Source organism: Mchenga conophoros, linkage group LG23 (assembly GCF_057382185.1).
Source record: "Mchenga conophoros isolate Kocher_MC1m ecotype Shallow Benthic linkage group LG23, M_conophoros_male_GT1.1, whole genome shotgun sequence".
NCBI classification, from domain to species: Eukaryota; Metazoa; Chordata; class Actinopteri; order Cichliformes; family Cichlidae; genus Mchenga; species Mchenga conophoros.
The window spans coordinates 54,141,658-54,163,257 of record NC_140547.1 but is presented as its reverse complement, the minus strand read 5'-3'; the positions used below and the strand labels follow the sequence as shown (position 1 = coordinate 54,163,257).

General features: G+C 44.0%; 1 protein-coding gene across 1 annotated transcript in view; it reads left to right on the top strand.

The window, feature by feature from the left end:
• plcd4a (phospholipase C, delta 4a) overlaps nucleotides 1-21,600 on the top strand; it is a 62,339-nt gene that overhangs the window by 18,364 nt on the left and 22,375 nt on the right. Inside the window, exons 5-10 of the mRNA XM_085263588.1 lie at nucleotides 7,085-7,214; nucleotides 7,767-7,998; nucleotides 8,144-8,345; nucleotides 16,328-16,472; nucleotides 20,372-20,524; nucleotides 20,668-20,835. Coding sequence (XP_085119714.1) covers nucleotides 7,085-7,214; nucleotides 7,767-7,998; nucleotides 8,144-8,345; nucleotides 16,328-16,472; nucleotides 20,372-20,524; nucleotides 20,668-20,835 — 1,030 coding nt within the window. The remainder of the gene's footprint in view (nucleotides 1-7,084; nucleotides 7,215-7,766; nucleotides 7,999-8,143; nucleotides 8,346-16,327; nucleotides 16,473-20,371; nucleotides 20,525-20,667; nucleotides 20,836-21,600) is intronic.

The following is a 21,600-nucleotide window of genomic DNA, read 5'->3' as shown; positions in this document are numbered from 1 at the left end:
CAAGGAAGATGCCTCCGGGGAACCCCCCGACGCCCTAAGCCTGTCCCTACCCCCACACCAATCACAACAGTGAAGGCGGGACCAAACTATGACCCCCCACCCCCATGTTCATTTTCTTAAAAGGTGTGTTACAACTGTGTTACTTTTACCCCAGATATAATGGGGACAAACACCTTCCAAAAAGTTCTGCTTTTGTCTCATCAGTCCAGAGAATATAGTCTTGTGGATCATCAAGATGTTTTCTGGCAAAACTGAGGTGAGCCTTTAATGTCCTTATTGGTCAGCAGTAGTTTCTCCTTGACCTGCTCTGACTACTGCTTTTGATATAGTAGACCAGGGGTCCCCAACTCCAGGCCTCGAGGGCCGGTGTCCTGCAGTTTTTAGATGTGTCCATGATCCAACACAGCTGATTCAAATGGCTACATTACCTCCTCAACATGTCTTGCAGTTCTCCAGAGGCCTGGTAATGAACTAATCATTTGATTCAGGTGTGCAGACCCAGGGTGAGATCTAAAACCTGCAGGACACCGGCCCTCGAGGCCTGGAGTTGGGGACTCCTGCAGTAGACCATCTCATGTCCCATTTAGAATACCATGTGGGCATCAAAGGTACAGCTTTTGAGTGGTTCAGGAGAGAACTTTCTCAGTCCACTTTGGTGACTCTGTATCTTCCTCAGCCTCTCTGGCATGTGGTGTCCCACAAGGAGTCCTTCAGGTGCCTTTTGGGAAGCTGGAACAGCTGGCCTGTTTCAAACTTGTGATTCTTTCTGACAGTCTTGTCATTGCCATAGTATTATTCATATACTCAAGAGTACTACTCCATTTCTCTTCATATTTACACCATGGACGTACTTGAATCCACCTTCAATGCTCCCGGCTTTGCTTTACCTGTACTACTACATTGTCACACATAAGATCCCAAAATTATTTTTGTATTTATACCTTCATGCAATTTGCACATCTCTCTTACAAATTATCAGTCTTACTTTTACTGTTTTTAACTAACTTCATTTCTACCTTTCTTTAATTTTTATCACCATCCATCCATCCATCCATCCATCTTCTTCTGCTTATCTGGGCCCAGGTCAGGGGGGCAGCAGCCTAAAAAGAGAAGCCCAGACCTCCCTCTCCCCGGCCACCTCCTCAAAGAGATATAATCCCTCCAGCATGTCCTGGGTTTGCCCCGGGTTGGACATGCCCAGAACACCTCACCCAGGAGGCATCATTTTCAAATGCCCAAACCACCTTTTCAATGTAGAGGAGCAACAGCTCTACTTTACACTCAGTGCTCTCTTTACCACAATGGACCAGTACAGGATCTGCATCACTGCAGCCGCACCACCAATCCATCTCCTGCTCCTGTCACTTGTGAACAAGACCCCAAGATACTGTCCCGGAGTGGGGACCCTTTTCCAGCTGAGGACCATGGCCTAAAAATTACAAACAGAATAGGTGACAAAGGGCAGCCCTGGCAGAGTCCATCAACCACCTGAAATAAGTCTGACTTATTGCCGGCTATGTGGACCAAGCTCTTGCAACAGTTGTGTAAGGATTGAATGGCAACGCATACTCCTGAAGCACCTCCCACAGGACACTCCGAGGGACATGGTTGAATGCCTTCCCCAAATCCACAAACAACATTTAAACTGGTTGGGCAAACTCCTATGCACCCTCAAGTATCCTCAAGAGGATAAAGAGCTGATCCAGTGTCCCACGACCAGGACAAAAAACACATTGTTCCTCCTGTATCCAAGGACTTTCCTTTCCACCACACCAGTCTGCCGATCCAGATGTACCGCCCCTGAGCTCCACACAACACTAAAGAGGCATGTCAACCAAGACAGCCATACAACGTCCAGATCATTTAGGAACTCATCCACCCAATGGGCCGTGCCACCAAGGAGTTGTTTAGCTACCTTAGTGACTTCACCCCTGGAGATAAGCGAGTTGCCCCCCTCGTTCCCAGATGCCACCTCCACGGAAGATGTGCCAGTGGGATTAAGGAGGTCCTCAAAGTATTCCTTCCTACAATTTTCTCAGTCAAAGTCAGCAGTGCTCGACCCGCACTATACACAGTGCAGGTAGAGCACCACTTTCCTTTTCTGAGTCGCCTGACAGTTTGCCAGAATCTCTTCAAGGCAGTCCAAAATTCTTTTCCATGGCTTCTCCAAGCTCCTCCCACACCCAAGTTTTTGCTTCAACCACTGCCTGAGCCACGTTCCGCTTGGCCTGTCAGTATCTATTTTAGTATTTTTAGTATTTATTTATTTATTGTCATTGTCAAGAACAATGAAATTGCGTTTGGGGCTTCCATACAACCCAAAAAAAAGAAGAAAATAATAAATACCCCTTAAAACCCAAGTGTACATATTTAACCCAGTGTGACTCCAATGCAATAAGACAATCCTTAGCAATAATGTTCGTAGAAATTCAGACAAAGACCTGAGAAACATGACAAAATACAACAATGCAACCCATTCAATATTATTGTACTGTGAGATATGATATCAGATATGATAGTTATCTATTTAAGAAAGAGGGGGGGGGGGGGGCAGGAGGGGGAAGAGAATAAAGATATGATGCACCAATGCAGACCAGTTCATTGCTATTAAGAAGTTGGATATGGTTATTGTCCGTGAGAGGGGGGCAGAGAGTTCAGGAGCCTCACAGCCTGTGGATACAGGCTGTTGGCCAGTCTGGATGTTCTGGCCTGTATAGACCTGTACCTTCTCCCTGAGGGCAGCAGATGGAAAAGGTGGCGCGCAGGGTGATGTTGGTCCCGCAGGATACTGTGCACCCTCCTCAGACAGCGAGTGGGGAAGATATTACTGATCTCTGGCAGACTTGTTCCAATAATTCTGCCAGCTTCTTTCACCACCCGCTGGAGTGCTTGCTGATCGGCCTTGGTGCAGCTGGGGAACCACACTAGAAATCCATACGTCAGAACGCTGCTGATGGCACAGTTGTAGAAGTTCAACATCAGAGATCTGGGAATGTGTGCGCTCCGCAGTCTCCTCAGGTAGTAGAGGCGCTGTTGGGCCTTCCGTACAACTGAGGTGATATGGTTGCCCCAGGACAGGTCCTCGGTCACAGTTACCCCCAAGAATTTAAAACTGCTCACCCTCTCCACCGCCTCACTGCCAATGAAGAGAGGCAGATGGTTGTTATGACCCCTCTTCCGGAAATCTACAATGATCTCCTTGGTCTTTTTGGTGTTTAAGACCAAGTTATTGTCGTGGCACCATGACTCTAGTTGTTGCACCTCTGTCCTATAGTTTGTCTCATCGTTGTTGGATATAAGTCCGAGCACTGTAGTGACATCTGCAAACTTAACAATGATATTGGACGCGCAGGAGGAAATACAGTCATGGGTGAAGAGAGTGTATAGCAGAGGGCTCAGAACACACCCCTGAGGGGCACCGGTGTTGACCACAAGGGTGGAAGAGGTGTTCTTACCCACTCTGACACTCTGTCTACGGTTAGTGAGGAAGTCCACAATCCAGTTGCACAGAGAGGAGTTAAGTCCCAGTTGGTGGAGTTTGGGACGGAGTTTGTATGGCCGGATGGTATTAAAAGCCGAGCTGTAGTCTACAAAGAGGAGCCGTGCATAGGTGTTCCTGTGTTCCAAGTGCTTCAGTAATGTGTGCAGCACTGTGGCGATCGCATCCTCGGTTGACCGGTTCTCCCTGTATGCAAACTGGTGCGAGTCCAGGGATGGTGGAAAAGCAGCTCTGATGTGTTTAATGACCAGTCCCTCCAGGCATTTGGCGGGAATGGGGGTGAGTGCCACAGGTCTGAAATCGTTCAGACATGTGACATTTGACTGTTTTGGGATGGGAACGATGGTTGCTGCTTTGAAACAGGATGGTACCAGTGAACAGGACAACGAGGTGTTATATATAGAGGTGAAGACGTCCGCCAGGTCCGCAGCACAGTCTTTTAGCACCCGGCCCAGCACTCCATCCGGCCCGGCCGCCTTCCTGGTGTTAATGCTCCGGAACACACGCCTCAGCTCATGAGTGCTCAGGACCGGAGCAGGGTCGGTTGAGGGGAGAGGGGACAGGACAGGGTCGGTGTTCTCCCTGTCAAAACGGGCATAAAAGAGATTTAGATCCTCAGCCAGAGTAGAACTGTCGGCTGAGGGTGATGGTGTTCTTCTTTTGTAGTCCGTGATAGCCCTGATGCCCTCCCAGACCTGCCTTGGGTTTGTGTTGTTCTCAAACCTGGCCTCGATACGCCTCCTGTGCTGCTGCTTGGCAGTCTTGATGCCTCTTCTCAGGTTGGCCCTGGCAGCACTGTATGCCTCCTGGTCCCCGGATTTGAAAGCGTTGTTCCTTGTTCGAATAAGTTGTTGAACTCCGTGTGTCATCCAGGGTGGATTATTAGGGAACACACGGAATCGTTTCCAAGTTGTTACATTGTCCACACAGAAACAGATGTAGTCCAAGACAGTGGAGGTGTAACTGTCCAATGCGACACGATTGTCAGTGTCCTGCACCTTGAATACATCCCAGTCTGTGCAGTGGAAACAGTCCTGAAGCATCGGAATAGCGTCCTGCGGCCATGTTCTCACGGTTTTGGTTGTAATCCCAGTGCTCTTGATCTTTTGTGTGTATATTGGGTGTAGCAGAAGGGAGAGATGGTCTGACAGACCCAGGTGGGGATAAGCCTGGGCTCTGTACGCATTCGCCATGTTGGTGTACACCTGGTCCAACGTTCTATCTCCTCTGGTAGCACACTTCACATTACGGTGGAAATTGTGAAGTACAGATTTCAGGTCCGCGTGGTTAAAATCCCCAGCCGCAATAAAGACACTGTCCGGGTGTGCTACCAGGCTGTTATTGATGCTGCTGCTCAATTGTGCTAACGCTAGCTTAGCATTAGCATCTGGTGGAATGTAAACAGCGCAGATGTAAACGGCAGAAAATTCCCGAGGGAGATAGAATGGACGGCACTTTAACACCAACAGTTCTACCTCTGTACTGCACAGTTTTTCCGTTACCGTGACGTTCGTGCACCAAAGGTTGTTAATATAGATGCACAGCCCCCCGCCAGTCTTCTTACCCGAGTCCGCAGACCTGTCGGCTCGATAGGCGGTGCGGCCTGCTAGATCGATAGCCGCATCGGGAATGGCGCTGTCCAGCCAGGTTTCAGTGAAAATCATGCACGAACAGTTATTAAAAGTCCGTCGAGTGGCGATCTGCAGTCGTATTTCATCCAGTTTGTAACGGATTGAACGGGCGTTGGAGAGGAATATGATCGGGAGTGGTGGTTTAAACGGACTAGTCTTTAGCCGTGCCCACAGGCCTCCCCGCTTGCCTCTCTTCTGCCTCCGCTCGCAACGTCTCCTCGTGCGGCTTGCTGTTGCGGGTAGCCCCGGGGGTTGCTTAACGATCTCCGGGGGGATGAGATACTCGGATGTTAGTTGAAGATCTCCACGGCTTAGTTGTAGTAGATCATCTCTGTTGTATTGAAGTAACCCCAGACTGTGTGAAATAATACACAGTACCACCAAAAGTGCAAAAGTGTAGGAGCTCCGGGCCGCTGCGTCTGTGCGCGCCGCCATCTTAAATCTTTGAGGGGTGAGAAGACATCAGCTGTCTCCACAGTACCACAGGCTAGCCAAGCCTTCTTCAGCCTGGTGGCTCCCTTCACCTCTGGTGTCCACCATTTGGTTCGGGGGTTACCACCACGACAGACACCAACCACCTTGTGACCGCTGCTCAGTGCAGTGGCTTAATTCAATTCAATTCAATTCAATTTTATTTATATAGCGCCAAATCACAACATAAGTCGCCTCAAGGCGCTTCATAGATACAGAGAAAAACCCAACAATCATATGACCCCCTATGAGCAAGCACTTTGGCAAAAGTGGGAAGGAAAAACTCCCTTTTAACAGGAAGAAACCTCCGGCAGAACCAGGCTCAGGGAGGGGCGGCCATCTGCTGTGATTGGTTGGGGTGAGAGAAGGAAGACAGGATAAAAGACATGCTGTGGAAGAGAGACAGAGGTTAATAACAGATATGATTCAATGCAGAGAGGTCTGTTAACACATAGTGAGTGAGAAAGGTGACTGGAAAGGAAAAACTCAATGCATCATGGGAATCCCCCGGCAGCCTACACCTATTGCAGCATAACTAAGGGAGGATTCAGGGTCACCTGGTCCAGCTCTAACTATATGCTTTAGCAAAAAGGAAAGTTTTAAGCCTAATCTTGAAAGTAGAGATAGTAGCAATATGCTTAATGCTTAAGCAATAGAGGTACTGTACATATATATATAAAAAAAAAAAAACCCAGCACGCCCCTGCGGGCGGTTTATCCTTCAAGCTCGGGTCCTCTACCAGAGGCCTGGGAGCTTGAGGGTCCTGTGCAGTATCTTAGCTGTTCCCAGGACTGTGCTCTTCTGGACAGAGATCTCCGATGTTGTTCCCGGGATCTGCTGGAGCCACTCGCCTAGCTTGGGAGTCACCGCACCGAGTGCTCCGATTACCACTGGGACCACCGTTACCTTCATCCTCCACATCCTCTCGAGCTCTTCTCTGAGCCCTTGGTATTTCTCCAGCTTCTCGTGTTCCTTCTTCCTGATATTGCTGTCATTCGGAACCGCTACATCGATCACTACGGCCGTCTTCTTCTGTTTGTCTACCACCACTATGTCCGGTTGGTTAGCCACCACCATTTTGTCCGTCTGTATCTGGAAGTCCCACAGGATCTTAGCTCGGTCATTCTCCACCACCCTTGGAGGCATCTCCCATTTTGACCTTGGGACCTTGGGATATATATATATATATATATATATATATATATATATATATATATATATATATATATAGATAGATAGATAGATAGATAGACATACTGCACTTTGTCATAGTATAGGCCCTTACCAGGCCCCTGTGACTCTTTTAATTGTGGTGTTTATTGTGACTTTACTATTTTTATTCTTTGTCATGATGCTGTTAGGTAACAATTTCCCTTGTGAGATCAATAAGGTATCTGTCTGTCTATCTTTACAGTGACCATTGTACCATTACTGTAGCAAAAAAAAAAGTTTTATTAGAAAGTTCCTTGATTGTTGTACTCAGATGGATTGGTGAATGGTTCAAAAAGGCAGACAAGAACAATGATGGCAGGATGAACTTTAAGGAAGTGCAAGACCTGCTGAAGATGATGAATGTGGACATGAATGAACATCATGCTCACCACCTTTTTACAGTGAGAGACCTGTACTAAATGTGTATACTAACAAAGTATACACATTCCTGTGATTTAAATATTCAGTATTAAGGTTGTTTGGGTTCTGTTGTAATTTTCTTGGTACTAGGATTAGGAGATTATTAAATCCAGTTCTTTGTATTCTTCAACGAACAAGAAAGACACGGCTCAAAGTGGTCTAACTCAAAAGATCTTTAATTTGACATATTCCAGAATATGGAGACTAGGCACACACAGCAACGCCAGCTCAAGTCTCAGGCAAAAACAGGAAGCTTGGTTATTTATATACTTCATCTAGACGTCACACACACTTTAAGTTTCGATCAAACACTCTACTTAGTTTCACTTTCGGCCTGCAGCTCCTATTTTTGCAAAAGCATGCAGTTTCCTGTCAGCCTGCGACCTAGTTTTACACTGAAGTTTGGGCCTCTCATAAAACAATCTAATCAGCAAATAAGCATTAAGAATATATATTTATTTCTCAACAAGATCTTACACTTTGATGCATCTGTCCACCTGGCTACAGTACACATTTTTTGCCTCTTGTCTCAGATGGCTGATAAGTCCCAATCAGGTACCCTGGAGAATGATGAGTTTGTGCTCTTCTACAAGATGTTGACTCAGCGAGAGGATGTACTGAAGGTATTTCAGGAATACTCTGTTGATGGTCAGAAGCTATCCCAAAGCAACCTGGAGGACTTCCTTAGAGAGGAACAGCTTGAGGGGGATGATATCCAACTGCATGCTAAGCAGCTCATTGAGTGCTATGAACCCTCGGACAAAGGTGCACACATTGTAAAGAATACACTGCATCTTGATGTTTTGTTTGAATATAATTTTTATGACATTAGGATCAGTCTATTCCCTCATGAGATTTTATGGTACAGTTAGCACATTACACCATTGACACCATCTTACTGTCATTCCAGCCAAGCGCATGAATGCCATGACATTTGATGGCTTTTTGATGTACCTCGGCTCAGCTGAAGGCTCCATTTTTAACCCACAGCAGAGGGGGATCTTTCAGGACATGACTCAGCCACTCTGTCATTATTTCATCTCATCGTCCCACAACACCTACCTGATGGAGGACCAGCTCAGAGGACAAAGCAGTGTGGAGGGATACATCAGGTAGCAGTACTGGCTTAAAATTACCATGCTTTGATCAAATTCACCCCAACATTATTCTAAAATATGTTGCACATGAAGAGCTGGGGTAGCTAGTGAACCACTCCTTCTAACAAGCGTGTCTGCAATATGCTAGCTTGTCCAGAGATACTTCTAGAGAGTAGTACCTTGAAAGAGTAGGGGTTTGTAAAATTGCACAGTAAGCCAAAACATGGTTGCTCACAGCTAATTCATCAGGTTGAGATTTATCAGTACGTATTCGTAGTCCAAAGTTGGATTATCATCAATTTTGATCATTTTGGTTTGCTTAAGTCACGCACAAGTAAATACTGGACTAGATCATTAATAATTAAATGCTTTCCTTTGTAATCATTTTTGTATATTTGTAATATTCTTCTTATGTATTTCATGCATGTATTATTTTAAGACAGGTGGGGATTATGTCTCCTCCCCCCCGTCTTCATCATTAATGATCTAGGCCAGTATTTACTTGGGCATGACTTAACCAATTAACCAATACCAACCTGTTATATATCAGCTGATTTATCTATGAAGATGTGATTGGTTCATTTGAATTTTTTTCTGTTTTCTGAAGCACACTTCTACTACAGGGAGTGCAGAATTATTAGGCAAGTTGTATTTTTGAGGAATAATGTTATTATTGAACAACAACCATGTTCTCAATGAACCCAAAAAACTCATTAATATCAAAGCTGAATGTTTTTGGAAGTAGTTTTTAGTTTGTTTTTAGTTTTAGCTATTTTAGGGGGATATCTGTGTGTGCAGGTGACTATTACTGTGCATAATTATTAGGCAACTTAACAAAAAACAAATATATACCCATTTCAATTATTTATTTTTACCAGTGACACCAATATAACATCTCCACATTCACAAATATACATTTCTGACATTCAAAAACAAAACAAAAACAAATCAGCGACCAATATAGCCACCTTTCTTTGCAAGGACACTCAAAAGCCTGCCATCCATGGATTCTGTCAGTGTTTTGATCTGTTCACCATCAACATTGCGTGCAGCAGCAACCACAGCCTCCCAGACACTGTTCAGAGAGGTGTACTGTTTTCCCTCCTTGTAAATCTCACATTTGATGATGGACCACAGGTTCTCAATGGGGTTCAGATCAGGTGAACAAGGAGGCCATGTCATTAGTTTTTCTTCTTTTATACCCTTTCTTGCAGCCACGCTGTGGAGTACTTGGACGCGTGTGATGGAGCATTGTCCTGCATGAAAATCATGTTTTTCTTGAAGGATGCAGACTTCTTCCTGTACCACTGCTTGAAGAAGGTGTCTTCCAGAAACTGGCAGTAGGACTGGGAGTTGAGCTTGACTCCATCCTCAACCCGAAAAGGCCCCACAAGCTCATCTTTGATGATACCAGCCCAAACCAGTACTCCACCTCCACCTTGCTGGCGTCTGAGTCGGACTGGAGCTCTCTGCCCTTTACCAATCCAGCCACGGGCCCATCCATCTGGCCCATCAAGACTCACTCTCATTTCATCAGTCCATAAAACCTTAGAAAAACCAGTCTTGAGATATTTCTTGGCCCAGTCTTGACGTTTCAGCTTGTGTGTCTTGTTCAGTGGTGGTCGTCTTTCAGCCTTTCTTACCTTGGCCATGTCTCTGAGTATTGCACACCTTGTGCTTTTGGGCACTCCAGTGATGTTGCAGCTCTGAAATATGGCCAAACTGGTGGCAAGTGGCATCTTGGCAGCTGCACGCTTGACTTTTCTCAGTTCATGGGCAGTTATTTTGCGCCTTGGTTTTTCCACACGCTTCTTGCGACCCTGTTGACTATTTTGAATGAAACGCTTGATTGTTCGATGATCACGCTTCAGAAGCTTTGCAATTTTGAGACTGCTGCATCCCTCTGCAAGATATCTCACTATTTTTGACTTTTCTGAGCCTGTCAAGTCCTTCTTTTGACCCATTTTGCCAAAGGAAAGGACGTTGCCTAATAATTATGCACACCTGATATAGGGTGTTGATGTCATTAGACCACACCCCTTCTCATTACAGAGATGCACATCACCTAATATGCTTAATTGGTAGTAGGCTTTCGAGCCTATACAGCTTGGAGTAAGACAACATGCATGAAGAGGATGATGTGGACAAAATACTCATTTGCCTAATAATTCTGCACTCCCTGTATGTGTTACTATGACCCTGATGAAGGCCACAAGCCGAAACGCGTTGGTCAGTCAAAAAAATTGTTCCTCTTTCCTTTAAGTGTGCTGTCTTTAAGTGTGCTCTGCCACTAAGAGTACTCCTTGGGTGGTTCAGTGGAGTTCAGCTTGTTTTTTTTTTCTCTCTGGCATACCTCTTTAAGCAGCTGGCCAAGGCTGTGAGTCTTTGGTTGGGAGTTTCCAAGGCTTCAGTTATGAACAGCACTTTTTAGGTACCTCTTTTATCATCGCACCTTTCTACAGCTCCGATAGTTGGCTAACTTCCCTCCATTATGGCTTGATCTTGGCTTCTTGTCTCCTTCTCCATGGAGGGCACTTCTTCTTGTAGCTGTTCATTTTTGAGCCAGGCCACATCTTCTAGTAGACCTTCAGAGGGTCTTGGTAACTGGACACTTGCTACGGAGAGTCCAGGTTTCTGTTGGAGAACTTGTCCCCTTGGTGCTCAGAAAATAACCGAAAACTGAACATCCTATCACGGGTAATGGGAAATACAGACTCAGTCGTGAAGCTCTGGATGCAAAGCAGACAGTGAGTTTATTTACAGTCCCAAAAAAACAGTCTTAAACATGAAAAGAAGTGCAATAGTCCAACAGTGCTTTTCTCCAAATTCCCAGTAGTGGTGCAGGTGAGTCTCCCCAGTGGTAATCCTAGCAAGCTTCTTCTCTCCAACCCTCCTCCCCATACTTTTCCTCCTAAAAGACAAGCAACAACAACAGATGAGCAGGTTAACCAGCTAAAGCTACATCACCAATAACGAGCACACTTTACTTACGCGTACAAACCAGCGTCGACTGCCATCCGGACACACCGTTACCTCAGCCCAAAATGGGGGCTGATTAGTGACAGCTGGGTTGAAGATTAGGTACAGGTGTGTTGTCTGCTGAGCGGAGACACTTCCGGGTCAGGGGTCGCCACACTCTCACTCTCCCAGAAGCAGACCCAGAGGGCGGGGAGAAGAAAAAAAGGGAGAGAGCACACAAGCACACCACAAGCAGGTCGTCCATGGAGGACCTGAAACAACTTATCATGAACTTTGGGAGGCACAGGCAGGTCCACTCCCCACCTTACAAATGGAGAATGGCTTCACAAACACCATCGCCCCGGTAAAGAAGGCCCAGCAGCGGATTCACTTCCTCTGTGTCCTCAGGGAGAATAACCTGTACTGGAAGATGCAACTGGCCTTCTACGACTCCTCAATGGAAAGCGTTCTCTCCTACTGCTATGGTGTTTGGTACACAGGGGTCAAACACTATCAGCAAACACTTTCCTCGCAAAACCCACCCCTGCCCACCCACCTCATCAATATGAGCCATGGTCTGAGTAACTCTCATCACTAAGGCCAATCACACACAGACTCTACTCAGACCAAGTCCTTTGCTCTACTTTCAAGCACTTTGCAACCTTTTCTCCAACGTGTTCCTTTTCTATTGTTTTTAATAGATTCGTCTTGATTGTATATATTTCTCCTGTTTGTTAATTATACCTGCTGTCTTACTATTTATATTTTATTTATCCACAGTTGGTGTGGAGCACCCATAATTTAATTTTACATGTGCAATGGAAATAAAGGGCAATTCAATTCAATTCTTATTACGACACTTAAAACAGAGCAAAGTGGCTTAATGCTTCCCACAACGTCTACTTTTTAAATTTAAATGTAAAATTCTAAATTTTAAAAGTAAGTAGACAATGATTTAATTGATTTCAGAATTTTCTTCTCAATCAATCAATCAATCAATCAATCAATCAATCAATCAATCAATCAATCAATCAATCAATCACTCAATCAATCAATCAATGTTTATTTCTATAGCACATTTAAAAAGGACCAGTGTCCACAAAAGTGCTTCACACAAGTGCCGGAATGCAGGTTACAACAAAAGACAACAAAAACAATTACAGTTATGTAGCACAAATGCAGACCAGGTGGAAGTCCGAACTAATGTGCTTAAAAGGCTAGATTAAACAAGTGAGTTTTTAAGCGCGATTTAAGTCTAACTCTAGTCTTTCGGCGGAGCCTTGGTTGCACTAAGAGCAGTTGGTTAGAGGATCTAAATGCTCTTATGGGGCTATACAAGTCGATGAGGTCAGTTAGGTAACTTGGTGCCAGGTTATTTAAAATTCTAAAAGTATACAAAAGGATTTTAAAAACGATATGGTATTTGATGGGGAGCCAGTGTAGATTGGCTAGAACAGGGGTGATGTGATCATGCCTTCTGGAGCCAGTTAAGAGGTGTGCTGCGGCATTTTGAACTAATTGCAAGTGTTGGAGGAGAGAGAATTGGAGGCCGAAATATAGCGAGTTGCAATAGTCCAATCTAGAACTAATGAAGGTGTGGATAAGCTTTTCAAAGTCTTAATGTGGAATATAGGGCTTTGCCTTGGAAATTTGGCATAGCTGGTAAAAACTCATTTTTGCAACTGTGGGCACGAGTGAGTGCCCACAGCTGACTAGCTTTTCTAACTGGAAAACATTCTTATCACTATACTCCGCTGAGTTTAATAAAATAAAGAGAGGGCCTTGACATCATATTATTTTTAAGTGATTATTTCTCATCCATTAAATGTATCAATGAAAATATTAGAATAACACAAGGGATACCATGAAAGATTTGCTAATAGTCTTAGTTTGGAAATTAATATTCAATTCAATTTTATTTATATAGCGCCAAATCACAGCAACAGTCACCTAAAGGTGTTTTATATTGCACAGTAGATCGTACACTAATAGATACAGAGAAAAACCCAAATATCATATGACCCCCTATGAGCAGCACTTTGGCGACAGTGGGGAGGACAAACTTCCTTTTAACAGGAAGAAACCTCCAGCAGAACCAGGCTCAGGGAGGGGCGGGGCCATCTGCTGTGATTGGTTGGGGTGAGAGAAGGAAGACAGGATAAAGACATGCTGTGGAAGAGAGACAGAGGTTAATAACAGATATGATTCAATGCAGAGAGGTCTGTTAACACATAGTGAGTGAGAAAGGTGACTGGAAAGGAAAAACTCAATGCATCATGGGAATCCCCCGGCAGCCTACGTCTATTGCAGCATAACTAAGGGAGGATTCAGGGTCACCTGGTCCAGCCCTAACTATATGCTTTAGCAAAAAGGAAAGTTTGAAGCCTAATCTTGAAAGTAGAGATAGCGTCTGTCTCCTGAATCCAAACTGGAAGCTGGTTCCACAGAAGAGGGGCCTGAAAACTGAAGGCTCTGCCTCCCATTCTACTTCTACTCTAGTAGAAGTCTAGTACTCTACTCTACTTCTACTTCTACTTCTGCTCTGCCTCCCATTCTACTCTAGGAACAACAAGTAGGCCTGCAGAGCGAGAGCGAAGTGCTCTAATAGGGTGATATGGTACTACAAGGTCATTAAGATAAGATATTATGAAAATGTTTCCTCCTTAATTTAAATATTTCTTTTTAGTGTTAGATTAAATTCAAAGTCAGCTGTTTAAATAAGAACAGAACATTTTTCATCAGGGGATTTGACGTGAAAATATCTTAAAAATTTATTTTGTGACCCAGAAAGAGTAATATTTCAAACTCCGCCACTCTGCGTTCCTCCGCAACTGCCTTGTTTAAGTTTTGGACAAAATGCATTCTGGGATATTTGCCTGGGTTTGGCTACAGTAGCTTGCGAGCTGTAAATGTATGTCTTCTAATGATGCTGCCTAAGGGAAGCATGTATAATGTAAATAGGATTGGTCCTGAACCCTGTGGAACTCCATAATTAACCTCAGGCTGGCTGAAACTCTTCAAATAAACCATTCCTCTGCAGATGATCTGTTAGCTGTTTGACAACTACTCTTTCAAGGATGTTTGATATGAAAGGAAGGTTGGAGATTGGCCTATAATTAGCTAAGACTGCTGGGTCTAGAGATGCTTTTTGAGTAAAGGTTTAACTACAGCCAGCTTGAAGGCCTGTGGTACATAGCTGATTATTAGAGATAGGTTGATCATATTTAAGATTGAAGCAATACAGTTTTTTCTGAATGCTTAAACCCTAACTGTGATTCTTATAGCACAATTCCTAAAACTATTAATACTTATAGCAAAACCACTCACTGAGTTTGCAAAACTAAAAGCACAAACACTGCTTTGCACTCAGCTTCCAAATGATCAACACACTCCTAGCAAAACTATACACATTTATGGCTGTTATTTACAGTATTTTGCCAACTGTCTGGCACACTGTCTCATGTGAAAACTGTGTTAGATAATTAGTTCACTTTGCAATCAGCCTACGCACTATAAATAAGCTACAGGTAAGCTGTGCGTGTGGAGTACAATGGAGGGAGCAGGAAGAGTGAGAAGAGTGAGAATTAGAGGAGGCCGAGGAAGAGGACGTGGAGGTGAAGAAGTAGGACGAAGAGGACGACAAGGACAAGGAGGTGAAGTTAGAGGACAAGGACAAGGATGAGGAGGGGGAAGAGGAAGGGTAAGAAGAGTAAGAAATAGAATTACTGATGACATCAGAGCTACAATAGTGGACCATGTAATCAACCGTGGAGTGAGTTCCATTTACCACAGCAGGTTTTCCAGGTCCTGGCAGGCAGCAAAAGAGCCCCAGACCAACACACTACCACCACCATATTTTACTGTTGGTATGATGTTCATTTTCTGAAATGCTGTGTTACTTTTACACTGGATGTCGATATGGGACACACACCTTCCAAAAAGTTAAACTTTTGTCTCGTCAGCTCAGAGTATATTCCCAAAGGACTTGGGGATCATCAAGATATTTTCAGGCATAACTGAGATGAGTCTTTGTGCTCCTTTTGCTCAGCAGTGGTTTTTGAACTCTGTCATGAAGGATCTCTTTCTCATGGTGGAGTCACGAACACTGACCTCAACCAAGCGAGGCATTCGGGTCTTTGGATGTTTCTCTTGGGTCTTTCTAACATCTTCATCGCTGTACTAGATTTTGAGGATCTTTTGGCATACTCTACTTTGTCAGACAGATCCTATTTAAGTGATTTCTTGATTGAGATCAGGTGGTGGCAGTAATCAGGTCTCGGTGTGGCTAGAGAAATTGAACTCGGCTTTCCAAAGATATAATACACCACCATTAATTTAAGTTATAACAGGGGGTTGCAATGATTTTTTCACACAGGATCCTGTCAGAAAGTCAGTAGAAGCAATCCAGAATCCAGAATGTGTGAATAAAAGGCAGACGGGGTCAAGTGAGTGTAGGCAGGGTTGTCTGGGTGGAGAGAAGTGTTAGGGATGATGTGTGACACAGGGATAGCAGCAAGAGTGAAAGGGAAGGTGTACAAGATCATAGTGAGACAGACTATGATGTATGGTTTGGAAAAAGTGGCACTGACAAAAAGACAGGATGGTAAGCCGGAGGTGGCAGAGTTGACAATGATAACATTTTCATTTTAAAAAAATGAGTGTATTAGAGGGATAGTTCATGTAGAGGAGTTTGGAGACAAAGTTAGAGAAGCAAGGTTGAAATGGTTTGTGCAGAGGAGAGATGGTGGATATATTAGACAAAGGATTATGATTATGGATCTGCTTGGAAGGGGGAACACAGGAAGACCTCAGAGGAAGTTCAGGGATGTAGTGACGGACATATAAAGGGTTGGTGTGACAGTGGAGGATACTAAAAATAAAGTGACACGGAGGCAGATGATCCACTGTAGGAGCAATCGAAGGAAGAAGAAGAAGAAGAAGATGAAGGATATATTCATGGCCATTGTATTTTTTACCTTTCTGTGAACCAGAACAGAATCAATAATAAAGGAAAGATTGTATTTGTCCTTGTTCTTCAGGGCTCTGAATCGTGGCTGCCGATGTGTTGAAGTAGACTGCTGGGATGGTGCCAATGGAGAGCCCATTGTATATCATGGACACACTTTCACCTCCAAGATACTTTTCAAGGATGTGGTTAGTGCAGTTGGAAACTATGCCTTCAAGGTAGGATCACCTGAGTGGGTTATTTTACACTTTTATAAGGGAATAGCAGTGTTTCGGTTGATAGCTGTCCTACAGCTTAAGCAGAATGCTTTGCCTAAAACCTCTGCTCCCTGAGAAACAGAACAACGTACAATGTATTTAGTATAGGATATCACACCCCCATGTGTCCTGGCTGAAGAAACATCTACTCACACCTTTAAAGCAGATGACCTGTAATGGCACATGTGAGGCCCTGCCTGCACATATACATCCCCGTCATCACAGTCATAAACCAACCTCTTTTTTTTTTATTCCAGACCACTCACATGGCTTTACTCCTTACTAATATTCATTACCTCCCTGTCCTTTGGATATTAGAGAGACATCCCTCCGTGCTGAAAGAGAGAGCTGCACAGTAAGCTACATGGAGAATGTAACCCATGGTGACTCTGAACCCATTAAGAGGCTGCAGTGGGCTGTCTGTGGGAGCCACTCCACAATCACTGGCGCACACCCCACTTTGCAGTTATTTATTTGTAAAAATGTTTGGAATCATGTCTGATTTTCGTTCCACTTCTCACGTGTGCACCACTTTGTGTTGGTCTTTCACCTGGAATTCCAATAAAACTGATTCATGTTTGTGGCTGTAATGTGACAACATGTGGGAAAAGTTCAAGGGGGCCGAATACTTTTCAAGCCACTGTATGTTATACTGTATAACAGATTAATGGGACAGCAGTGCAGTGGCTTCAGAACTTGCCTTAGAAGCCTCTGGTTTAAAATATTTCTTCAACAGTAAAGTAACCCAGTGACAGTTGTCAGTATTTCCACTACTGCACAGCAAACAATAATTGTTAATAGTTCCTTTGGCAAATCTCATTTTTCAAATTGTAAACAAATACAGTTTAAAAGATGGTTTCTGTTGCTGCCACAGTATAATTCAGTTTAATGTAACCTGAAATGTCTATCATAGTGGCCAATCATATTAGACCTCGTCTTCCTTTGGGCTCTGCCTCCAGACAGTCACAAGTAAGTTTATTCATACAAGCAGAAGGTGCAGAGAGCTATCTGTGAGAGCCTAAGAGTATAGCAGCGTGTGCAAAGCAGACACTGTCCCAGGCATGATGGCTTCTTTGTATGCAAGGCTGCTGAATTCTATACGCATGGGTTGTTGAATTGACATGAAAGGAATCTAATTCCAAATTTCATATTTGTTGGAAACTCAATATTGCCCATCCATCTGCTGGTCTTACAGCCAGTCAGGCACAACCCGAGATGATGTGCAGACATTTAAGTTTTCTGTTATCATACAGTGGTGTGAAAAAGTGTCTTTCCAATTCCTGATTTCCAATTTTTTTACATGCTTGTCATATTTAAATGTTTTAGATAATCAAGTAAATTTAAATTTTAGATAAAGATAACACAAGTACACACAAACTGTAGTTTCTAAATGAGGGTGTTTATTATTAAAAGGAAAGAAAACAAATCTGCGTGGCCCTGTGTGAAAATGACTGACCCTCCCTCGTTTTAACATAAACTGACATCTTTGGAGAGCTGAGTTCAGTTTCTCTACGCAGACCTGATTACTGCCAACACCTGTTCTTATTCAAGAAATCACTATACAGGACCTGCCTGACAAAGTGGGGTAGACCAATAGAACCTTTAAAAGCCAGACATCATGCTGTGATCCAAGGAAATTCAGGAATTAATATGAAACACATTTATGGAGATCTCCCAGTCTGGAAAACCATTATATGGCTTTATTATGGCCTTATAAGGCCATTTTTAAAGCTGTGGGAGTACAGTGAACCACAGTGAGAGCCATTGTCCACAAATGGTGAAGAGGTCACAAAGACCCCAGAACAACATCCAAACAAGGCCTCAGCTGCCTCAGTTAAGGTCAGCGTTCATGACTCCACCATAAGAAAGAGACTGAGCAAAAATGGCATGCATGGCAGAGTGTCATGGTCCTGGGTTTTGACCCAGTGTTTTGCATTTGAAGACTTTTGAATCTTGGTTATTCATTATTGTCGTATTCCTAGGGTAACTTATATTTCCTAGTTCAGTTTTCTTATGTGTTTGAGATTTTCTGATTGTGTTTATCCCTTGTGGTTCTGGTCTAGTTCCCTGAGTGTTTTCCTTTCCCTCTGTTTCCTGTGTATGTCAGTCTTGTTCTCATTTCCCACAGTCTTTGTCTCTGTGTTCTGTCTTTACTCCTTAGTCTCCCTGGCCTGTTGTGTCTCTCGCTCCCTCTCTCTTTGTTTCTTAGCCATGTCTCTGTTTCGTCTCCCTTACCTGTTCCCATGTTACTCTCCTTATATTTCTTCCTTTGTCTCCTCTGTCTGTTATGACCTGTGTTACCACCTGTTGCCCATCCTCTCGTTATCCAGTGTATTTAAGTCCTCAGTTTGTATTTGCTCCTCATCACATCATCAGTCTTCAGGTAGTCCTCCGGTCATGTTACCCCTGTGCTGTGTGCTCCATGCTTTGCTTTCTAGTGTCTAGCTACTATGCCAAGAGTTTAGTGTTTTGTATTTTTAGTTTGTAGTTATCGGCAATAAAGCTGCTTAAGTTCAGGTTTTGTCTCCAGAGTCCTGCATTTGGGTCCTCATCCTGGCTGCCACACAGCCAGACCTTGACACAGAGTTCCAAGACAAAAACCACTGCTGAGCAAAAGGAACTTAAAGGCTAGTCTCAGGTTTCCCAGAAAACATCTTGATGATGCCCAAGACTTCTGGGAAAATATTCTGAGGAATAACGAGAAGAAAAGTTGAACTTATTGGAAGGCATGTGCCCCATTACATCTGGCATAAAAGTAACACAGCTGTAAACACATTGTCAGAAAAGGAACATCATACCAACAGTAAAATATGGTGGTGGTAGTGTGTTGGTCTGGGGCTGTTTCCCTGCCTCAGGACCTGGAAAACCTGCTGTGGTAAATGGAACCATGAATTCTGCTGTGTAGCAAAACATCCTGAAGGAGAATGTCCATCCATCTGTTTGTGACCTGAAGCTAATGTGCACTTGGGTTTGGCTCTGGATTCAAAATGGACAAGCAAATCTACCTGAATGGCTTAGAAAAAACAAATGAAGATATTGGAGTAGCCTAGTCAAAGTCCTGACCTGAATCCAACTGTCATGTTCTGGCTTGACCTTAAAAATACAGTTCATGCTTGAAAACTCTCCAATGTTAATGAAATCCAACAATTCTGCAAAGATGAGTGGGAAAAAATTCCTCCACAGTGCTGTAAAAGACTTCCAGTTATGACAAATGCTTGATTGCAGTTGTTGCTGCTAAGATGCTAAGCTGGCCAACCAGTTAGTAGGTTTGGGGTCCAGTCACTTTTACACAGGGCCTGTCTTTATAATAAACGACTTCATTTTGAAACTGCATTTTGTGTTAACTTGTGTTATAATATTTTAATTGGTTTGATCTGAAATATTTAAGTTTGCCAAACATACAAATATAGGAAATCAGGAAGGGTGCAAACACTTTTTCACACCACTGTAGGGGCGATCGTGGCTCAAGAGTTGGGAGTTCGCCTTGTAATTGGAAGGTTGCCGGTTCGACCCCCGGCTTGGACAGTCTCGGTCGTTGTGTCCTTGGGCAAGACACTTCACCCGTTGCCTACTGGTGGTGGTCAGAGGGCCCGGTGGCGCCAGTGTCCAGCAGCCTCGCCTCTGTCAGTGCGCCCCAGGGTGGCTGTGGCTACAATGTAGCTTCCATCACCAGTGTGTGAATGTGTGTGTGTGGATGACTGGTTGTGTAAAGTGCTTTGGGGTCCTTAGGGACTAGTAAAGCACTATACAAATACAGGCCATTTACTATTTTTACCATTTCACTGTAACTGTTTCCAGTCTTCAATTACAAAAGGTACTCACTCCCTCCATCTCTCTTCCTCCTCCTCTCCCCCATTCAGGTATCACAATATCCAGTCATCCTGTCCATTGAGAACCACTGCAGTGTTGAACAACAGAGAGTCATGGCACATCATCTAAACCACATTCTTGGTGACAGGTTGTTGAAAACTATACTGGATGGCAAGGCCCCCATCAGACTGCCCTCTCCTGAGGTGAGGGCTGTAATCTATTGTCCAACTCTAATGCCATATCATTTGATAGAAATGCAAATTATCAACTACTAGAATGCTAAATTCAAAGAAACCCCGAACACCTATGGTATATGTTAAAGATGACTTTTTGACCCCTATGTTAGGATCTTAAGGGGAAGATTCTTGTGAAGGCGAAGAAAGATGGTGGTTTAGAGCAGAGTTTAAGTGGGATGGTGGAAGATTCTCTGAATGGGGAGGTCAGCGATGACGATGAGGCAGCTGAAATTGATGAAGATCACCCACACCATGAGAGTATCCATTGCAGACTCAAGGTGGGTCTAGATGTTTGACACAGTCTCACAACTCTCAGACAACCCACTGTGCATGTGCTGATGATCCAGTCTGATATACAGGGTGGGCCATTTATATGGATACACCGTAATAACATGGGAATGGTTGGTGATATTAAAGTCCTGTTTGTGGCACATTAGTATATGTGAGGGGGCAAACTCCTCAAGATGGGTGGTGACCATGGTGGCCATTTAGAAGTCGGCCATCTTGGATACAACTTTTGTTTTTTCCAATAGGAAGAGGGCCATGTGACACATCACACTTATTGGTAATGTCACAAGAAAAACAATGGTGTGCTTGGTTTCAACGTAACTTTATTCTTTCATGAGTTATTTACAAGTTTCTGACCACTTATAAAATGTGTTCAATGTGCTGCCCATTGTGTTGGATTGTCAATGCAACCCTCTTCTCCCAATCTTCACACACTGATAGCAACACCGCAGGAGAAATGCCAGCACAGGCATCCAGTATCCGTAGTTTCAGGTGCTGCACATCTCGTATCTTCACATCATAGACAATTGCCTTCAGATGACCCCAAAGATAAAAGTCTAAGGGGGTCAGATCGGGAGACCTTGTGGGCCATTTAACTGGCCCACAATCACCAATCCACTTTCCAGAAACTGTTCATCTAGGAATGCTCGGACCTGGCACCCATAATGTGGTGGTGCACCATCTTGCTGGAAAAACTCAGGGAACGTGCCAGCTTCAGTGCATAAAGAGGGAAACACATCATCATGTAGCCATTT